This window comes from Chanos chanos, chromosome 6, assembly GCF_902362185.1.
Source record: "Chanos chanos chromosome 6, fChaCha1.1, whole genome shotgun sequence".
NCBI lineage: Eukaryota > Metazoa > Chordata > Actinopteri > Gonorynchiformes > Chanidae > Chanos > Chanos chanos.
Window position 1 is genome coordinate 18,123,852 of NC_044500.1, and position 18,288 is coordinate 18,142,139.

The following is an 18,288-nucleotide window of genomic DNA, read 5'->3' on the forward strand; positions in this document are numbered from 1 at the left end:
TTGCTTAGAGAAAAGGAGAGAATTTTTCCTAATAGTCACAATAAAATAACGCGCACCCCTTGTAAAAGTAAATAATCAAGCGCAAAGCAAGGATACGGATCGGGAGACCAACGAACTATGCAGCGAGGATGATTTCTGCCAAGAAAACTCCGGAAAAGAGTCGTTATCCTCTCCATTATCTTGTCTGGCATAATAAACACCGGCAACTGGAGAAAGAGCTCACGGCAAGCGATCAGGTGAGAAGGGGTTTTACACCGTGTCTCTGTCTACTGGGTCCTGGGGTGGGCCATGTATAACAGAATAAGAACTGGTTTAGGTGTGCCAAGCGAAGAGACCGGTGTGGTTCTTAATATAGTTGGAGTCGAAAAATATTGTGACAGTTCATTTTTTTGTCGACTGATATTTCATACGCCTCCATATATTGACAGGAGATTAATCAAAAACAGAGTTCAGTCTGAACACGTTATGTTTTTACAGATAATGCAATAACTCTCTCACTCTTGCTGAAAGCCATACTATTGCCTTCTTATGATTTTCAGAACAAGCATCTCCTAACTAACTGAATGGTCAGTGTGAGGGCAGGATATCAGTAGAAGATCGGCTTCTCTGATGTTGTTAGTGTGGTAGCGCACAACACTGGGGATATCCACACCCTGTTCTTGCAATCATTTGTTTAAGTGTCGTTTCACTGCGGTTTGGTTACAGTAATTTTTGGAAGAAGAGCCGCGCTGCGGGTGCAAGTCGCTCGTTTATACTGACTGTTAAAATGAGAGCTGAGAAGGAGGCTATGCACAATAGAAGAGCTGTAGACTGCACAAGTGTATGAGTGACTAATGCCAGTCGTGCTACCGTTTCTTCTCGCGTAGCTCTCACACAGCAACCATGTTGATAGGGTTTGAATATTAGCTTACCGATGTCAGTATGGTAGGGTGTGTTTGCCATGTTTATTACTTCCTTAAAAATTTAACACAACAACTGAACGGCGTAATTATCAACGAAGGAGCCTTACCGCTTCAACTAAGTGATACAATAGACCACATGTTGACCCAAGAAAATTGAGAGGTTGACAGATATTTGAGGGGAAAGACAGGATAGAAGACAGTCGTGATTAACCTAGAGGCATAGGTTGAAGTAATGGTCTCAAAATATATCGCACTTAAGGAGGAAATTGCTAATATCCCAAACAGTTCACTACAGATTGCACCACGATGGAGTAGGTCCATGTCTATATTGTGTGTGACAAGTTAAAGCAAAAAACATGGGTGCAAACAGAACAGTGTAGACTGAGTAGATATTCCTTTCCAGTTGTTAGCCTAGGAGACCATTATGCAAATCAGTTTCTGTAATTAGCCATACAGAGACTCTCTACAAGATTTTTGAGACTGTCTTTATTGTATTTATCAAGCCACAGTGTGTGCTATGTACCATGTCAGTTCACAGAGTATTTGTCAATTTGTCATTAGCTATATGTATGTATACACATACTGCATATATAGGCCTGTATAACTGAAATAAGCATTGATCACCAGAATTGAGGCCCATGTTCAAACAATACACCGTGTTAAATGTGCCTCAGAATATGAGACCAATGTTGCCAAAATTAAGGACTACTGTGGAAAAAAAAAGAAGTGGTTTTGTGTCAGTATGGGATAATGAAAATGCTACTTGCACCAATTGCGAGGACTGGGAGCACACTAAAATATCTGTTCATTCATGTTGCACTTTAAGGTGTCAAGTCTCTTCCGTGGCTGCAGAACACAGACACACACTTGTCTTGGATGAATCCAAATGCCAAAAATGGAAACCTGGCATTAGTTAATCCAATTTGCCTTCATTTATATACCTGGGTGGGTCCAAGCTTTTAGAAGGCAAATTAAGAAAAGCCTTTGTCCTTTCTAAATCTACCTCATAGCTGTATGTGGTGTTTTTCTTTTTCCTCTAACATTTTGCCTGTATTCTACAGTCATTCAGACACAGAAATAACTAGAGTTAAGCTCTCTTTTAAATGTAAAGTCTTAAGTCACCGTGCTACCGTCCTACCCTGTTTGTTCTGCGTCTGTGTTCCTAGATGCTGGTCATAACTCAGCCCTAACCTGGTTAATTATCGCTGCGATATAAACTTCTCTCAGTCTGCATGATTTACACACCACCGGCAGGATTATCTGGCCTAGGCTCAAAGAACAGACTTCAAGAGATTGAGGTGCAGTGTTGAGTTGCTGTGAGAATGAATTGGATTGGTGTGCTTGTGTGTGTGTGTGTGTGTGTGTGCATCTCTCTCTCTCTCTCTCTCTCTCTCTCTCTCTCTTTCTGTCTGTCTCTCAGGGATTGGATGAAGGTTTTGCTGGTGTTCATGTCTGCAGACGTGTTGAGAGGGGTGTCAATACCATGACAATTATTTGCCTTAAGAGCTTCAGGAGGAAGGGAGGGAGCAGGAGGAGTGTGTGTGTGTGTGTGGGGGGGGGGGGGTACACTGAGCCATCCAGGAGATAAAAGGTGCTGCACCAGCATATTGGTTGTGTCATTGGTGTTGGGTGTCGATGAGAGAACAGAGAGAAGCAAAAAATAAAGCTGGAGGAGGGAAGGGAGGGAGGGACATGAATAGCAAAAGAGATGAATTTGGAAAGAGAAGAGAAAAGAGAGAAGACAGTAAGAGATTTGGAAGGAGCTCCATTTGCAGTTTGCTTTTTTGACAGTGTCATAAAACAAGATGGAGAGGGACAACACAGACAACTGACAGCCCAGAGGAGAGAGAGACAGACAGACAGACAGACAGACAGACAGACAGACAGAGAGAGAGAGAGAGAGAGAGAGAGAGAGAGAGAGAGAGAGAGAGATGGGAAGTAAAAGGTTGGTAGATGTAGACAGGGAAAAAAAAAAACCAGGGAATAGAAAAGAGTAGATGATTGAGGAAGGTTACTGCAGAGCGGATGATATGTCTGTAGCAGCAGAAGCAGAGATATTAAACTGTGTGCTGACAGAGGCTCAAGCACATGTCCAAAGGAGAGAAATCACTGCTGCCCCATACAGATTTGTGTCCACATAAAATCAACAGCTCTTAGTCTCGTCAAGCTAGATTAACACGAATCCGACCTCCTCAGCAACACAACCCTATCCCTTCAGATAACTTCTCTCTTTTTTCCCCCCAACATCTGTTCAATCTCAGTTCTCTTCCAGTCCTTTTTTTTTTCTTTTGGCAGCAGCATCCTTTCACCTCCACTTCCACTTCTGTGCAGTGAAACCCAACACTAATTTTACCAAAGCTCCGTCATTAGGGATTCAACTAGAGGGGAGGGTTGAGGGGGAGAGATTTAGTTAACTTATAGAAAGCTTTTAACAAGACAGAGCAGGACAGAGCCAGACAGACAATAGTTGAAGATTGAAAAGATGTCTCGTGCTCAGCTAATAATATGTTGCGTTTGTTTGGCTCCGTGAATTGGAAAGATGGAGGAAATGAATGGTACTTCATGGAACATATCTGATTTCATTATAGCTCCATACTAAGCATTAGAACAACAACACCCCCCCCCCCTCCACACACACACACACACACACACTTGGCAACTCCTCTAAATACCACTCTGAATATGTCAGTTCACAAAGACTTCAGTGAGGATTGTTTATAGTTATGCATCTGCTTACTGTAGCATGCAGGCTATTAGCATCACACTCTCAGGACTGGTTCAGTGGATACATTATTTTGCATAGTCATTTGCCTTACCCATAAGTAACTTCCTCTATTTTAATTTGTTTAAGCAAAAAAAAAAAATGAGAAAGAAAGAAAACACCTCATGTAGCCTTTTGGATACACAACATGAAAACTATGCAGAAAATTATGCAGTCGGCCCTACTTCCCCTGTCTGTGGTATTATGGAAACAGGTCAAGCCTGCTTCCGCCACAACTTCCTCTACTTCCACATATAGCTTATCTCCTTTCAGCAGTTTCATGCTGTTTACGAAAAATGACCTAAAATACTACACATGACATCACGAAAGTTCTTATCTGGGTGCAAAAAAAAAAAAAAAAAAAGCGCCTTTGACCTTTGCCAGATGTATGGGTAGAAGTCATTGTATGGGTCCAGTGTTTCTCCAGTAAACAGAGGGTGTGGTAGCATCGAAACTTTATTAAAGCCCATTTCTATGAAAACTGTAAATGTTTATAAGGCTTCTGAGTGGTTTGTGAGAAGCTCATAATGTACTTTGTCCATCTGGGACTCTACAATGCTACTGACTCTGAATGGCAATGATTCATCATACGCTAATATGATCCTGGGCATGATATGAGTTATGTTATTATTCTTCATGATAGCACTACCTTGTACATTGTATATCGTGCTACATATTGAATTATAATACTGTGTGTGTGTGTGTGTGTGTGTGTGTATGAACACCAGGTAGGGGTAGGGTCACGGTGTGTGAATATACATATATATTTCCTCCTAAATATACATATATATATAGTATAATTGTATCTGCATTATATGTTTAAAGGGGCATTTAGGCTAGATCTAGTTTTTTGCTTTGACACAGGATTTGTGTTCTGTGGTCTCTTCTCTGCAAATTTAAAGACAGCCTTCCACTCGAGTGCTCATGAATAGTTTCTGGAGTTTTTAAAGGCGTTTGAGGTTGCATGTCGGCCCCCTTTACGTCAAAGGAGAAGCAGTTAAAAGCACAGCCACATTTCTCTCATCTCCCTCATGTGGCAGGTTCCCTGGCCGATTCAGAGTTATTTACAGAAAGTGTACATCTTCCTCTGGTCCGTCAGCTCTCCATCCATCTCAGCTAGAATTTCATTTCTCTACTGTACCAGACCCCGTTTGTGTTAACCTGTTTTTTCCATCCCTTTCACTTGTTCAACATCTATCAGTAAACGGAGATGAAGATAGTCACAGCTCAAGTTTGGACCATTCCATTGTTTAGTTTCGCTGTTGCACTGTGTTTCAGCCTGAGGTTGCGTGTGTGTGAGTGTGTGTGTGTGTGTACATGCATAGCTCTTGCATGCCTGTACCCACACATCTCTGCCCACGCAATTTTTTATTTCATATTTAACCACGTTTTTTATCCCGTAATAATATGCATCTCTCCTTCTCGCATGCACATGCACACAAACACGTATGATTTGCTTTTTTTCGTCCCCACATGCACAGTTTGGACTTCCAATGAAAGATTGATGCTGGTTTAAGTAGCTGCCAGAGAACATTAGCCAAGGCAGAGAGAGTGCTGAAGCAGATGCTACAGCCAGAGATGGCTATCAATAATGCAGCCTCCAGCAGGCAAATGACTAAGAATGAGAGAGAGAGAGAGAGAGAGAAAGAGAGAGAGAAAGAAAGAGAGAGAGAGAGAGAGAGAGAAAGAGGATGGATGGAGGATGGCAGTGTGCAATAGAGCATGCTCATTCTGAGTATGTGAGAAGACCCCCCCCAAATTTAAACACAGTGTCCTATCAGTTGTGCCTATGGGAACAAACGCTCAATGGATGCATACAGTATGTGTTTGCGTTAATATGTCTTGTCAGAATAACATAGTTCACATGTGAGTGAGTAAATGTGTTAGTGTGTTAGTGTGCAATTTCTGGAATACTCCATGAGCAGGTGTGGGAATACCATGAGATTTTCACTCACGGGAGAGACAAATGTGCAGTGTTTTATTGTTGTTGTTGCTGATGTTGTTGTTGTTGTTGCTGCTGTTGTTGGGATATTAGCCACACAAAAGAAGGCAGCTGAAAAATAGTGCTTTATTTAAAAGTACTTTTACAGAGGTCAGGATTGCTGTAGAGAGTAGAGTTGTAAAAACGAATCAATATTTGTTCATTTGGAATTCAGGGAGATGTATATTTCCAGTGATTCTGTGTGTGTATGTGAGTGTGTGTGTGTGTGTGTGTGTCTGTGAGCTAATGCAACAGTTCAATTGACTGTTTGTGTTTGTGTGTGAGCGTCTTAGTATAAATAGCAGGAGACAGGGTCAATGGAAGGCCAGTCTATAACAACCAATGTTTCCTGTGCTCTCCAGCCACCCCCCCCAACCCCCCACAGCATGCGATTTCATCCATCTCTCTCTCTCTCTCTCTCTCTCTCTCTCTCTGTCTTTCTCTCTAACAAAACCTGTTGAATGATGTATTTTGCCAATTTCATTATTCTTCCTCTCTATCTCCCAGTCCATCTTCCAGTTCATACCAGTATTTTCCAAAGCCTGGTCCCAGAGGACAGGAGCATGTGTTTTTGCTTTCACCCAGCCCTGACACTCTAGTGTTCAGTGTCAGACTGGAGACTCAGGTTATCAGTGCTGAATCTACTGTGTTAGGCCAGAGACAGCATGGGACCACATTATGCTATTCCTTCTCGGGGACTTGAAATGGAAAATAGTGTAATCTCTTTTGCTCTCCATCTGTTCTTTCTCTTTCCCTTACTTTCTTCTTCATCCTTTCAAGCCTTGAGCCCCCTCCCCCTCCCCCTCCACCTCCCCCCCCCCCCCCCCCCCCCCTCCACCTCCCCACCGTTATCATTTTGAGCTTTTGTTACTCCTCTGTGTCGCCCTCGGGGCTGAGCAGAGCTTCATGCCAGGCTGAGGTGGCAGCCTGGCACTCCCGACAAGCTGCTAGTGCCCGCCTTCACTTTCCGGCATCTTCTTCAGGCTTTTCCTTTACTATCTCTTCTCCTCTTCTTCCTGTTTGCCATAGCAATACATCCCCAACAACCCCCTGCCCCAACAGAACACACACATGTGATGCACATACGTGCACACACACGTACACACACACGCGCGCGCACACGTACGCACACGCACAGTCTCTTGATTACCCCCTGTGTTTCAATTCCCTGTGTGCATTCAGCTGTTTTTCTGTCTCTATTCTTTGGGGAAAGGGAACAGGGAGGTGTTGCTTGGGCCCCAGTAGTTGTGAGCTGTGAGCTACAGTGTGCTTAAAGAGGGCTAGACTAATTACAGAGCCCTGTGTGGAGACCAGGGACAGCAGCCAGCCAACCAGCTTAGACACACCTCAAACGTTCCCCTGACACACAGTTCTGTGTCAGTGCTATACAGCACATCAGTGCATGGTACACAGACACACACGCACACACACACACACACACACACACACTCACACACACTATTATAAGTAGAATATGTGAGGACTTTTTACTGACCTCCACATACTGTCAGTAAAGCTTGATAGCTATAACCCTAAACATCCACAATAACCATAATCATAAACACAAAACAAATATGTTGGGTCATTTTCTTTTAAAAATGAACAGGTGTGCCTTAATTTTTGGGAGATCATTCTTATTCAGTGTGTATTAGCAGAATGTCCTAAATTCTTCTGTGTTTTTGTTTTGTTTTTTGTTTTTTTCAGGTATTCATATGTTAATGAGGACATTTAGATCCCATTTGTATTATCAATATAAAATTAAACCCGAACACATACTCACACACACACGCACGCACGCGCGCACACACACACACACACACAAAGTAGCTATACACAGGGTGGGTTCAGTGTGTATTTTTGTTGCACATGAGTTGAATCTGACTGTACAATGCAGCTCAGCCTAATCCCCAGACAATAATATGTTTCCATTATGATTTGCAAGTCTGAAGAGGTGCTCCGTATAGGCTCTCCATAAATAACTATCAACCAATAGGCTCCTCACACAGCAAAACTCTTTCATCAGCATATTCACATTAGAGTGCTGGCCTATGCATTACTGACTACTCCAACCTTTGCCTGTGCAAGGTCGGAGTATACACACACACGCACACACACACACACACACACACATATATATATATATATACATACTGCGATGGACTGGCGACTTGTCCAGGGTGTTTCCCCTGCCTTTCACCCAATAAGCGCTTGGATAGGCTCCAGCACCCTGTGACCCTAATTAGGATAAGCAGCTTGAAAAAGAGAGGGAGAGAGAGAGAGAGAGCGACAGATAAAGTAACTTTACTACTTTACCTGTGTGTGTGTGTGTGTGTGTGTGTGTGTGTGTAAGAGAGAGAGTGTGCACACTTGTGTGTGTGTGTGTGTACATCTGTCTCTCTTCAGTAAGTGAACATAAACTCGATGGTTGGCAGAGAGAGAGGGAGAGAGAGAGAGAATGAGGCCAGATTAGAGAACAATGAAAAACAAGTCTTTTTTTCCTTTCTTTCCTTTTTTTTTCCAAGCATCAGAATTGCTGGTTGATTTACAATGGCAACAGTTCTGAGTGTGCGGCTATTTCCCACTGTCACCAGGGGAGACATGGTGTGAGGCCTTTCTCTGTCATGTGAGAGTGTGATGGCTTAATTATCACCTGTCACTTCTTTCTCCATCACACTCGTTCGCTGCAGCCTCCCCCTCTTCTTCTTCTTTTTTTTACCAGCTGTGTTCCATGCCAGAGAAGAACTCAGCTAGCAACTGTAATCAGTTTTCTTACATCTCTCTCTCTCTCTCTCTCTCTCTCTCTCTCTGACTCACACTCACTGTGTCCTTCTGTTTCTGGAAGGTGAATTTGGAGACTTTGGACCCCCGGGGACGTACCCCCCTCCACCTGGCAGTAACCCTGGGACACCTGGACTGTGCCCGGGTACTCCTGCAGCACGGAGCTGACGTCAGTAAAGAGAACAGGAATGGATGGACAGGTGAGATACAAGCCCTCCTCTTCCACTTCAGATCCAGGATCAGCTCTCTCAACTTCCTGTCCCAGCTGTAACAGTTATGAACCAAAGAAAAAAACTGATCAAAGACCAGCTTTCAGTATAATATGGAAGCAACTGCAATCCATCAACTTCAGAGCCAGCTTGAACAAATTTCATTTAACTCAACAGTTACTTTCAAAACTGTTAGGTGATACATCAGGTGCATTACTGCTGAGTTAGATCAGAAATAGCCTGCACAGTGAGGAACTGAAAACCAAAGTCTCACTTTAGCTGCAGACTGAAAAAAATGACCAATCACCCATACTTTGCTTTTCCCATTGTGAGCAAAGGCGAGTTTTCTTGGACATTTTTCCGTTTCGTATTCACAGACATGAGTAACTGTCTCTGATAACATGTTTTGTTCAATCTTTTTTTCCCCCACAGTGTTGCAAGAGGCCATCAGCACACGCAACCCGGAGCTGGTGCGTCTAGTCCTGCGTTACCGTGACTACCAGCGTACCACAAAGAGACTAGCCGGGATTCCCCTTCAGCTGGAGAGACTGCGTCAGGTGATACAATGGGGAAAAAGCACACGCCATAAAAATACAAATAAAACATCAAATAATTTAAAAAACAAATAAAATAATAAACAGTTCTATAAAAACAATAACAAATTCATCAACAAGTTTCAGAAATTGTCGTTCTGCTCTCTTTACACGGAAATATTGGTTTCAAAACCCATAAACAGGCTGCTCACTCAACAGAGAGAGATTTTGTACAAAGATAAAATATTTGGAGCTGAATTGACAAAAAGCACAGAGCTGAGCAGCTGGTTTAACTCGGATGAATTGCGCTGTGGTGTTTGGAATATGTCGTGTCTGGTGAATGGAACCTCACCTGTGAACGAGGGATCGTCCTGTCACTCATTCACACTTGATTTCACCTGAATAATGGGCCAGGGGAAGCTCACCTAGCTTTGGCTTAACAGTGGGAAGTCAGCCAATAGCACACCTGAGTGATCCCTTTGAATAAAACTGACACACTATATCTTCACACAGGACCTCAGTCTGTCAGAAGGCTAACCTGTCTTAACCTCTCCCTCTCTCTCTCTCTCTCTCTCTCTCTCTCTCTCTTTGGCCCTAGGCCTTCCTCCTTTTGAAACACATTTCCCATTTGTTTATGATGGATGAGGAACACATACCTCATTCTCTGAAACCTCTATCTTTCCCACAGAGAAATATTATTTATATCTCCCTCCAATTTTCTACATCTATCAATCTCTGTCTCACCATTCTACTAGCATTCACATCCAAATAGTGCCATTTCTTCACAGTCACTCTTAACTTCATAAACTTTGTGCTTTTTATTTACTCACTCTTTTTCTCTCTCTATCTCTCTCTGTCTCTCTCTAAGGCTCAGGACTTTTATGTAGAGATGAAATGGGAGTTTACAAGCTGGGGTAAGTTAAAATAGGGACTTTACTAGTCCCTTTACTGTCTGAACAATACCGCGGCTTCACTGCGGCTGAGCTAACCCTACTGAAGCTGATCTCTCTCTTAACCGTTGGCCTGTAGTGCCCCTGGTGTCTCGGATCTGCCCCAGTGACACATACCGCGTGTGGAAGAGCGGCCAGTGTCTGCGAGTGGACACTACGCTCATGGGCTTCGAGCAGATGACCTGGCAACGAGGAAACCGAAGTTTCATTTTTCGTGGTCATGGTATGAATTCTCAGGCATAGTTGGAGATGCTTTGTTTTTTTTTTTTTGTTTGTTTTTTTTTTTCTTCATTTCTCTCTCCCCTAGCCTTGCAATTTTTGATCCCTGAAATCAGACTCTGTTGGGTTTTTCGTTCTGTGACCTTTCGCGCCAGCTTTTAAGGTTTAATCGGTTGTTTTTGCCCAAACTTGAGGTTCTTAAATCGGTCAGTTCAGTGAATGAGCTAAAACACGTCAACGCTGCTCACTAGCTCCTGTCTCCTCCACCCGTTTGTCTGTCTCTCTCAGACTCCAGTGCCATGGTGATGGAGGTTGACCACGACAGGCAGCTAGTGTTCTGCGAGACGCTCCCCACCGTCTCCTCGCTGGCGTCTCCGTCCTCGAGGAGGAGCAGCGGGGCTCTGGGCCTGCTGGAGGCGCTGCAGCCTACAGACGAGCAGGTGGCGGCACGTCTCTCTGCCCCCGTGGTCACCACCCAGCTGGACACTCGCAACATATCCTTCGAGAGGTAAGAGGAACGGGGGAACGAGCACCAAAAGTGAAAGTATCCATTATTATCCATTTTGGCATCAAAACATCAGCACTCCATGAAACTGCTCCAGACGTTTATTCCGGCGGGTTCCACTGACAGCAGGGAGAGATATTTCAGATGTTTGTGCCCTTTCCAGTTTTATTGTTCTTATAGGATGTAGGCTGCACAGAATCAGAGCGCCCATGCCAGGGAGAGATGCCAGTAAAGCACCATTTAGACTCATTATTAGGATGAAAATACACTAACCCCTCACTGCAGGTCATCACCCTGTGTTATACGTCCATCTTTATGTCTCTCTCTCTCTGTAGGAATAAGACAGGCATTCTGGGCTGGCGCAGTGAAAAAACAGAAGTGGTGAACGGCTACGAGTCCAAGGTAACTGCTTACTCTGTGCTTTTTTTCCGCCCGTGCTGAAGCATGTACTTTATATACTTCATATAACGAACTCCACTGGACCGCTTCTCTTTGGTGCAATCAAAAATGATGCAATCATCATTTTAACTGTAAACTCCGCTAAGGTTCCCACTATTACTCAACACTTTAGAAAGGTATCTCCTCCTCTCTCTTAGGTCTATGCTGCGTCTAACGTGGAGCTAATCACTCGTACCAGGACAGATCATCTAAATGATCAGCATAAAGCCAAACCCAAAGGTACACATCACTCACAAACCAACTGCTCTGTGTGTACCCACACGTTCTCACCTCACTGGCATGAAAACACTTCTATATTAGAGATTACAAATATGTATTATATATTTTCTGTTGTATAGTATACTGAAACTAACACCAGAAATCTTCATAGTTTACGAGCGCTGTGTGAAAAATCGCTTTTGGTCGTGGCGTCACCTTTGCCATTCTAGCAGTACGTGTATCAGTGAGAAAGAAGACATTGCAGTGTAGAAGTATTCTCCTGTGTCGTGTATGTCGTGTCACACGGCAGAACCATATCATAAAATAGTAATAACTAGTCTTCCCAGAGGAAACCCTGTCCCTAAAAAACACCTGTGTATCTGCTTAGGGAGGTAGTGAGGCTCTGAGTGGTCCAGTTGACTGTGGGTGGTGTGGGAGGTTGCTAATGTAATACCCACGGTAATGTATATACCCTACGTGTGTAATTCCCTCAGGCAGCAAGACACCCCTGCAATCTTTCCTTGGCATTGCCGAGCAACACATGGGGCCTAACAACGGGGTGAGTGAGTGGGTTTGTGTGTAAGCGAGTAACTGAGTGTGTGCACAAGTGTGAGCGCATGCACGTGTGAGTAAGTAGGAAAGGTGTGAAAAATATATTATACTTAGATTAAAGTGAAGACACAACCATGACAGAATGACTCAAGTAAAAGTGCAAGTCACCCATTCAAAAAACAACTCGAGTCATAGGCTTAAAGTATCAGGGTTTTAATGTACTCAAGTGCAAGATGAAAAGAAACATAACGAATAAAAATAAGACCAAACACGACCGTCCTGAGACTTGGAGCTGAATCCTTGAAGATATTTGAAGTTATTTTCCTGTTCCGAGATTAAAAAAAAAAACAAGCTGTTCGTCCAGTATGGATCGTTTTTTTCCTTCCTAAACGTTTTTTTTTCAATAAGGCTGTGGACAGTCGTCTGGGCTCGCATTCCTAGTGGCTAAAGCCGTTATTCCACTGAAGTTCAGGGATTTTTTAGGAACTAAACAGTTCCGGAACTATCCAGAACAGGACTACTTTGCTGGCTGACGCACTCACATTGGCAGTAATGAGTAGATGTTGGGCAAGTGCTGTACCCAGGCCTGTGAGTTAGGCTCCAGAACACACACGTTCTTCCACCGTTTGTGTGCGTCCGCGTCAGTTAGAACCACAAGTGTTCAATCGGCTACCACATGATAAAATGAAAATAAAGGAAAGAGAATGACTTTCGGCTTGCCGTGCGAAATGAAACAAAATGTAAATGTATTGGAGTAGAAATGTATTGGAGTAGAAAGTGTATAATTTCTTCATAAATGTAACGGAGTTGAAAGTGAACGCTGCTTATACTGTTGATAGTTGATGTACATTTCCACCAGTATAGTACTTAGCAGTGCTGGTAAGTGGGCGAGTACAGCCCACGTGTACATAGCTGGACTTCATGTTAAGATCTTTGTAAGAAAAGGGTGGGTGGGAGAGGAGGGAAAGGAAAGAAAGAAAGAGAAACAAGTGTCACAGTATTGTTGCTTTGAGTAGTTTTAAATTCTGATTTATTTGTTCACTGTTTATTGCTGTCAATATCTATTTGAGCTTAGGGGAAAACAAGTCTCTTGGCTGCTCTGCTTGTCTGATATTGATAAAAGTTTCACCTTGCTCCTCTCGCTGAAGACTCATTTCTGTTCTATTACAGCAGACGCTGGTCACACAGACATCATACCCAGTCACTAACCCAGCAGCACTGACTGCAGAGGAATACTTTAATCCCAACATGTCCCATAACCAGCGCGACATTGGCCATCCATGCCAACTCACCACCAAGACCCAGAGGTGACCCCCTTCCCTTCACTGTCCAATGAGTTCCTGAGGCACATGCCTGTTGCCATGGAAATAGGTTTTTTTGCCGTAATGAGAAAAACCAATCCTCTGCTCAATCAGTAAAAGTATTTATATAAAACTTGGTCTCATTTACCTCTAACATTAGAATCAGTTTGCCTTATATAAGCACAATTCGCCTATAGAAGCTCTGTTAAAGTGTTGTACTGTGAATAGCACTCTCCCATGTTGTCATCCACACCTTACAGTGAAGTGTGTATCAGTAGGTGCCCCACACCATGGTAGTTCATCTGTATGTGTGTGTATATGTGTGTGTGCGTGCGTGTGTGTTTTCAGGTTCAAGGCGAAGCTGTGGCTTTGTGAGTCCCACCCTTTGTCCCTGGCCGAGCAGGTGGCCCCCATCATCGACCTCATGGCTATTTCCAATGCCCTCTTCGCTAAACTCCGTGACTTCATCACCCTACGCCTGCCCCCGGGCTTCCCTGTCAAGATCGGTGAGAGAAATGTCAGAGAGGGAGAGTAACAGAGGCATATGCACTCAGATTTTTGTATATATTTATATGTGTATGCATATATGCATGCATACATAAACAAACGTGTGTGCGAGTATCCGTGACATATATGGGCATGCAGAAATGTGATGATTAGACAATCTGTCTCAACTCCCCAGAGATACCCATCTACCACATTCTGAACGCGCGCATCACTTTTGGAAATCTAAACGGCTGTGAGGACAGTGTTGTGACGGGCCGAGCGGAGGCAGAGAGAGACAGACAGAAAGAGAGTCCCAGGACAGAGACTCCCTCCCCAGGAAGTGACTCCTCCAGTGTATCCAGCTCCAGCTCCACCAGTAAGACCTCAAAACTTCTGTCACTTGAAACTTGAATTAAGCCTTAAATTAACAGTTAGCTACCTAACACTTAACAAAACTGTCAACTTGAGCTGCGGAACAGTCAGAATAACTTCACACCAAGAACGGAAACTGTTCTGATGATTTTTCTCACCATAGCAGTGAAACAGTGGCGATATTATGTCTGTCTCCTATGCAGTAACATTGCTTTCGCTGACGGCCTATTACTTTACTGGATGGATCAAGTCAAAAAAGATGTATAAACCAGCTTGTGTGTGTGTGTGTGTGTCTGTCAGGCTCATGTCGTGCAGGAGAGATTCCTGCGTGTGTGTTTGAGGCTCCGCCTGGTTACAGTATACTTGGAGGGAACCAGAGAGACAACATGCGTGAAGAGGAAGACGACCTGCTGCAGTACGCCATCCAGCAAAGCCTGTTAGAGGCTGGCTCAGAGTACGACCAGGTCAGAACCATAAACACACACACAGACAGATAGATAGACAGATAGATAGACAGATAGATAGACAGATAGATAGATAGATGGATAGATAGATAGATGGATAGATAGATGGATAGATAGATAGATGGATAGATAGATAGATAGATAGATAGATAGATAGATAGATAGATAGATAGATAGATAGATAGATAGATAGATAGATAGATAGATAGATTTTATTTTTTTAGATTCAGAGTCAACAGATGATGCAACTGTACATATGCTCCCAACCAGAGAAATACTTTTAAAACTGACTCTCTCTGTAGGTGACTATCTGGGAGGCACTGACAAACAGCAAGCCAGGAACACACAGCCTTTCCTGTGACCCCAGTCGCATCGAAAGGTCCGCAGTCAGTATTCTCCTCCTCTGTTTACCCTCTCTCTCTCTCCCTCTCTCTCTCTCTCTCCCTCTCTCTCAGCGAGTTTCTGTAGCAGTTCTTCATTCAACACACATAATTTTCTGGAGCTATTGACACAGCACTCACTGTCAATACAGTGTACCCTGTCTGTACTCTCTGAAGATCATAAATTCTCTTTGGACCGGTCTTCAAAGACACGGCCCTTCCTCAGCACTGTTTGTTCTAGATAGTTCTAGAGATTTTGCTCTGTCAAGGCTCCAGCAGCTAAAATTTGCTTATGCTGTGAAAATGTTCTCTCAGTATTTGATAGCACGCTTTTCTGAGAGAAAAAACGGCTTGGTGCCGCTTGTTTTAAGTGGCTTCTGCTATGGTAACACTGTGCTAATGGAAATACGTGGAACTTTCTGATGAATGATAAGAAACTATGTTTTTTGAATGCATCAGTCACAGCGCTCCGTATCCTCCTTCTTATCAGGACCCCACAGCACAAACCCAGCCCCGTGGCCAGTCCCCGGGGGACACCTACCAATAAGACGCCAAAGAGTTATGACGAGCAGCTGCGTTTGGCAATGGAACTGTCTGCCCGCGAGCAGGAGGAAGCGGAGCTCCGGCAAAGACAAGAGGAGGAAGAGCTGCAGCGTATCATACAGCTGTCACTCATGGAGAAGTGAGTGGACATTAAGCCACTGGGAACAAGGGAATGGGAGAGTGGGCGATCTACAGGTGACCTAGGAAGAGCTGCGATTGGCTCTATTAAACCAAACCACTCCCCACTTCCCAACATGTCCTTCCACTAAACCTGTGTTTAACCACAGGGCTTCCCAGAGGTGATAAAGCCAACTGACTCCAATCAGATCCTCTGTCCTCATGCCACAACGTTATAACAACATTTAAAAAACTATCCAGTGACTTATTAACTGACTGACTAGCACTAGACTGGTGAGAGGCCATTCAACAAATGTGTGTGTGTGTGTGTGCGTGTGTGTGTGTGTGTTTATGTGTGTGTATGAATGAGAAAATGAACAGAGCTACTTCCCAGCTGACACTGGAAGCCTTCACACATTACTCAGCCTGTTTTTTGTTTGTTTGTTCATTCATTTGTTTTCCACCAAAGCTTGACCTCTGTGTGGGCTCTAACACTGATGAGTTCGGACTTACAGAACTCCGATGCTTTCTTTCTCTTTTGCCCTCTTTATTTTTTATTTATCATCTTTTTTTAAAAAAAGGAACTAGTAAATTAGATTTTTGTTTTTAATTTGCACAAAATCCAATTGTACTGTATGTAGAGTGCATACAGGCAGAGCAGTGATGACAGTTGATTGGCTGGATAATGAATGGATAGAGTGATGATGTGACGTCAGTGCGGTGAGGCGGTCTGTTGGCAGCTAATCGCTGTAAGACAGCGGGAGGATTCTGTTTGTGTTTTGCCTCTGCACCATCTAATTATTTCAGCAAGATCCTTTTTTTTTTGTCCTAAGTAGTGGAAACATGACTAATTTCAGAAGTTAGGAGAGTGAACATTGAATTAGATGGGAAATTTCCAGTCTATCCAGAGGCATCTTTTTGGAGGGAACATTTTTCTTTTTAATTTTTAATCATCTCAAAGCATCAGATTCTCACTGCAATACTGATCATATTTTTGCCATGAGCAAAAGTCATCTGGGTGGTTGTTCATACAATACACAAAATGGTGCTATTTTAGTCTTTCCTATTATAGCAGCTTTTGGACATTTTAATTCCTGTTTTCCTTATTGTGATGTTCTGTTTATTTTAAGATGTTCTCAGAAACTGGAAATTTCCTCTGCATTGCAAGTTTTTTTTTTTTTTTTTTTCCCCATTTGGTTATTCATTCTTTGGCTTCCATAGACATCTTTATATAATTGAATTAAATTTGCAGAAAAAATGACATCATTTGACAGAACTTTCTTTTAAGCACAATTCACACTAGGCAGTGGTGTTTACTGATAACTTAACCTGACAAATGAGATGACATAAGGGCTGATCTAGGAACAGTACAGGGGTGCCAGACATCAAGATGTTATATTTACTTATTCATGTGTTACCGTGTGGTAGATAGGAAATACTGAGAGATAATGGTGTGGGTTTAGTAATTAGAGGAGTAATGCAAAGGTCCTTGTATGAGTTTTAATAAACCATGTATTAAAACAATCAATTAAAAAAAAAAACACGTTCGCACCTGATATGAATGGGTCTGTGTGGAGTATAGTTGTGGTGTTTGTATGGTATTCTGGCACCGCCTATGTGTCTCTGCTTTTAATTTTGATTCATGACTTGAGCCAAGCCTGAATAATAAAAAACGAGTGGATTGTCATTAGAAATCGTTGGCAGTCTCAAGTGATCAAGCGATATGAGATGAATAAAGACTGCAGTAATGAAAACAGAGCATACGCTTCATTAGAGCTCTCCCTGGAAAGCTTGTCACAACACTGTTTTTTTTGTTTGTTTGTTTTGGGGGAATGCGGGTGCTTTTTGTGTTTGATTAGTTTTTAAATTGACTGTATGACAAAATACCCGTAATCTCCACCTGATATCCTTACAGGTGGCACAAGATGTTTTGTATGCATATAAGGGGGAAAAAACCCAGTGAATAAAACTCTGGTGGTGAACTCCACCAGTCACTCTCTCCCTCCCTCTCTCTCTCTCTTTGCATCCTCTGTTTCAGTTTCAGTGATTCGGATTGCTTTGCACGCTTCCTTTACTTCAGAAAACGATAAAAACGCTTGCTGATGGCAAAACGTTTCTAGATACGCTCGAGTCAGAAGCTCGGTATGGATGGGATCGTTCCGAATATGAATCAGCTGGTCTGCAGAGGGGTGGCTCGGCACACAGTGGATGAGTCAAGCTCTATGAATAACATTATTCTGAAGAGCAGCTCAGCCCAGCGCAGGTACTATGCCGCGTGAATCTTTAAACACCCAGAGACATAAATAAACGCCTGTGTGCATCAGTATGCGAGGCGACAGCTAGCGTGCGCGCGCACACGAACGAACGCCAGTCGATGAAGTTTTAAATGAAAACAGGCTTTAAAACTGCAGGATAACGCAGCAGGAATGCTTTTGGGAAATCTGTTCACTTGGGTCATGGCAAAACTGTCAGATACTTTTTTCAGGTTCAGGTTTTAAGATATTGTGAAGTATTCTAATTGTATTTGCTCTAATTAAAGTTGTGCGCTTGTTCTGATGTCACAGTTAAAACTGTGTTT

At 43.1% G+C, this 18,288-nt stretch overlaps 1 protein-coding gene across 2 annotated transcripts; it reads left to right on the top strand.

Moving 5' to 3' along the window:
• Positions 1-128: 128 nt before the first annotated feature.
• Positions 129-15,736, top strand: ankrd13b (ankyrin repeat domain 13B). 2 transcript variants are annotated; one of them, XM_030777634.1, is made up of 15 exons: positions 129-236; positions 8,487-8,622; positions 9,064-9,188; positions 10,033-10,078; positions 10,194-10,337; positions 10,622-10,841; positions 11,174-11,240; positions 11,435-11,516; positions 11,990-12,054; positions 13,218-13,354; positions 13,697-13,854; positions 14,031-14,210; positions 14,507-14,670; positions 14,973-15,049; positions 15,541-15,736. In XM_030777634.1, exons 1-15 carry the CDS (start codon positions 129-131, stop codon positions 15,734-15,736), a joined length of 1,905 nt encoding a protein of 634 aa, XP_030633494.1. The 2 variants fall into 2 exon arrangements, with proteins under 2 accessions (XP_030633494.1, XP_030633493.1); XM_030777633.1 differs by having other exon boundaries at positions 13,221-13,354; positions 14,973-15,060; positions 15,516-15,736.
• The last annotated feature ends 2,552 nt before the right edge of the window (positions 15,737-18,288 follow it).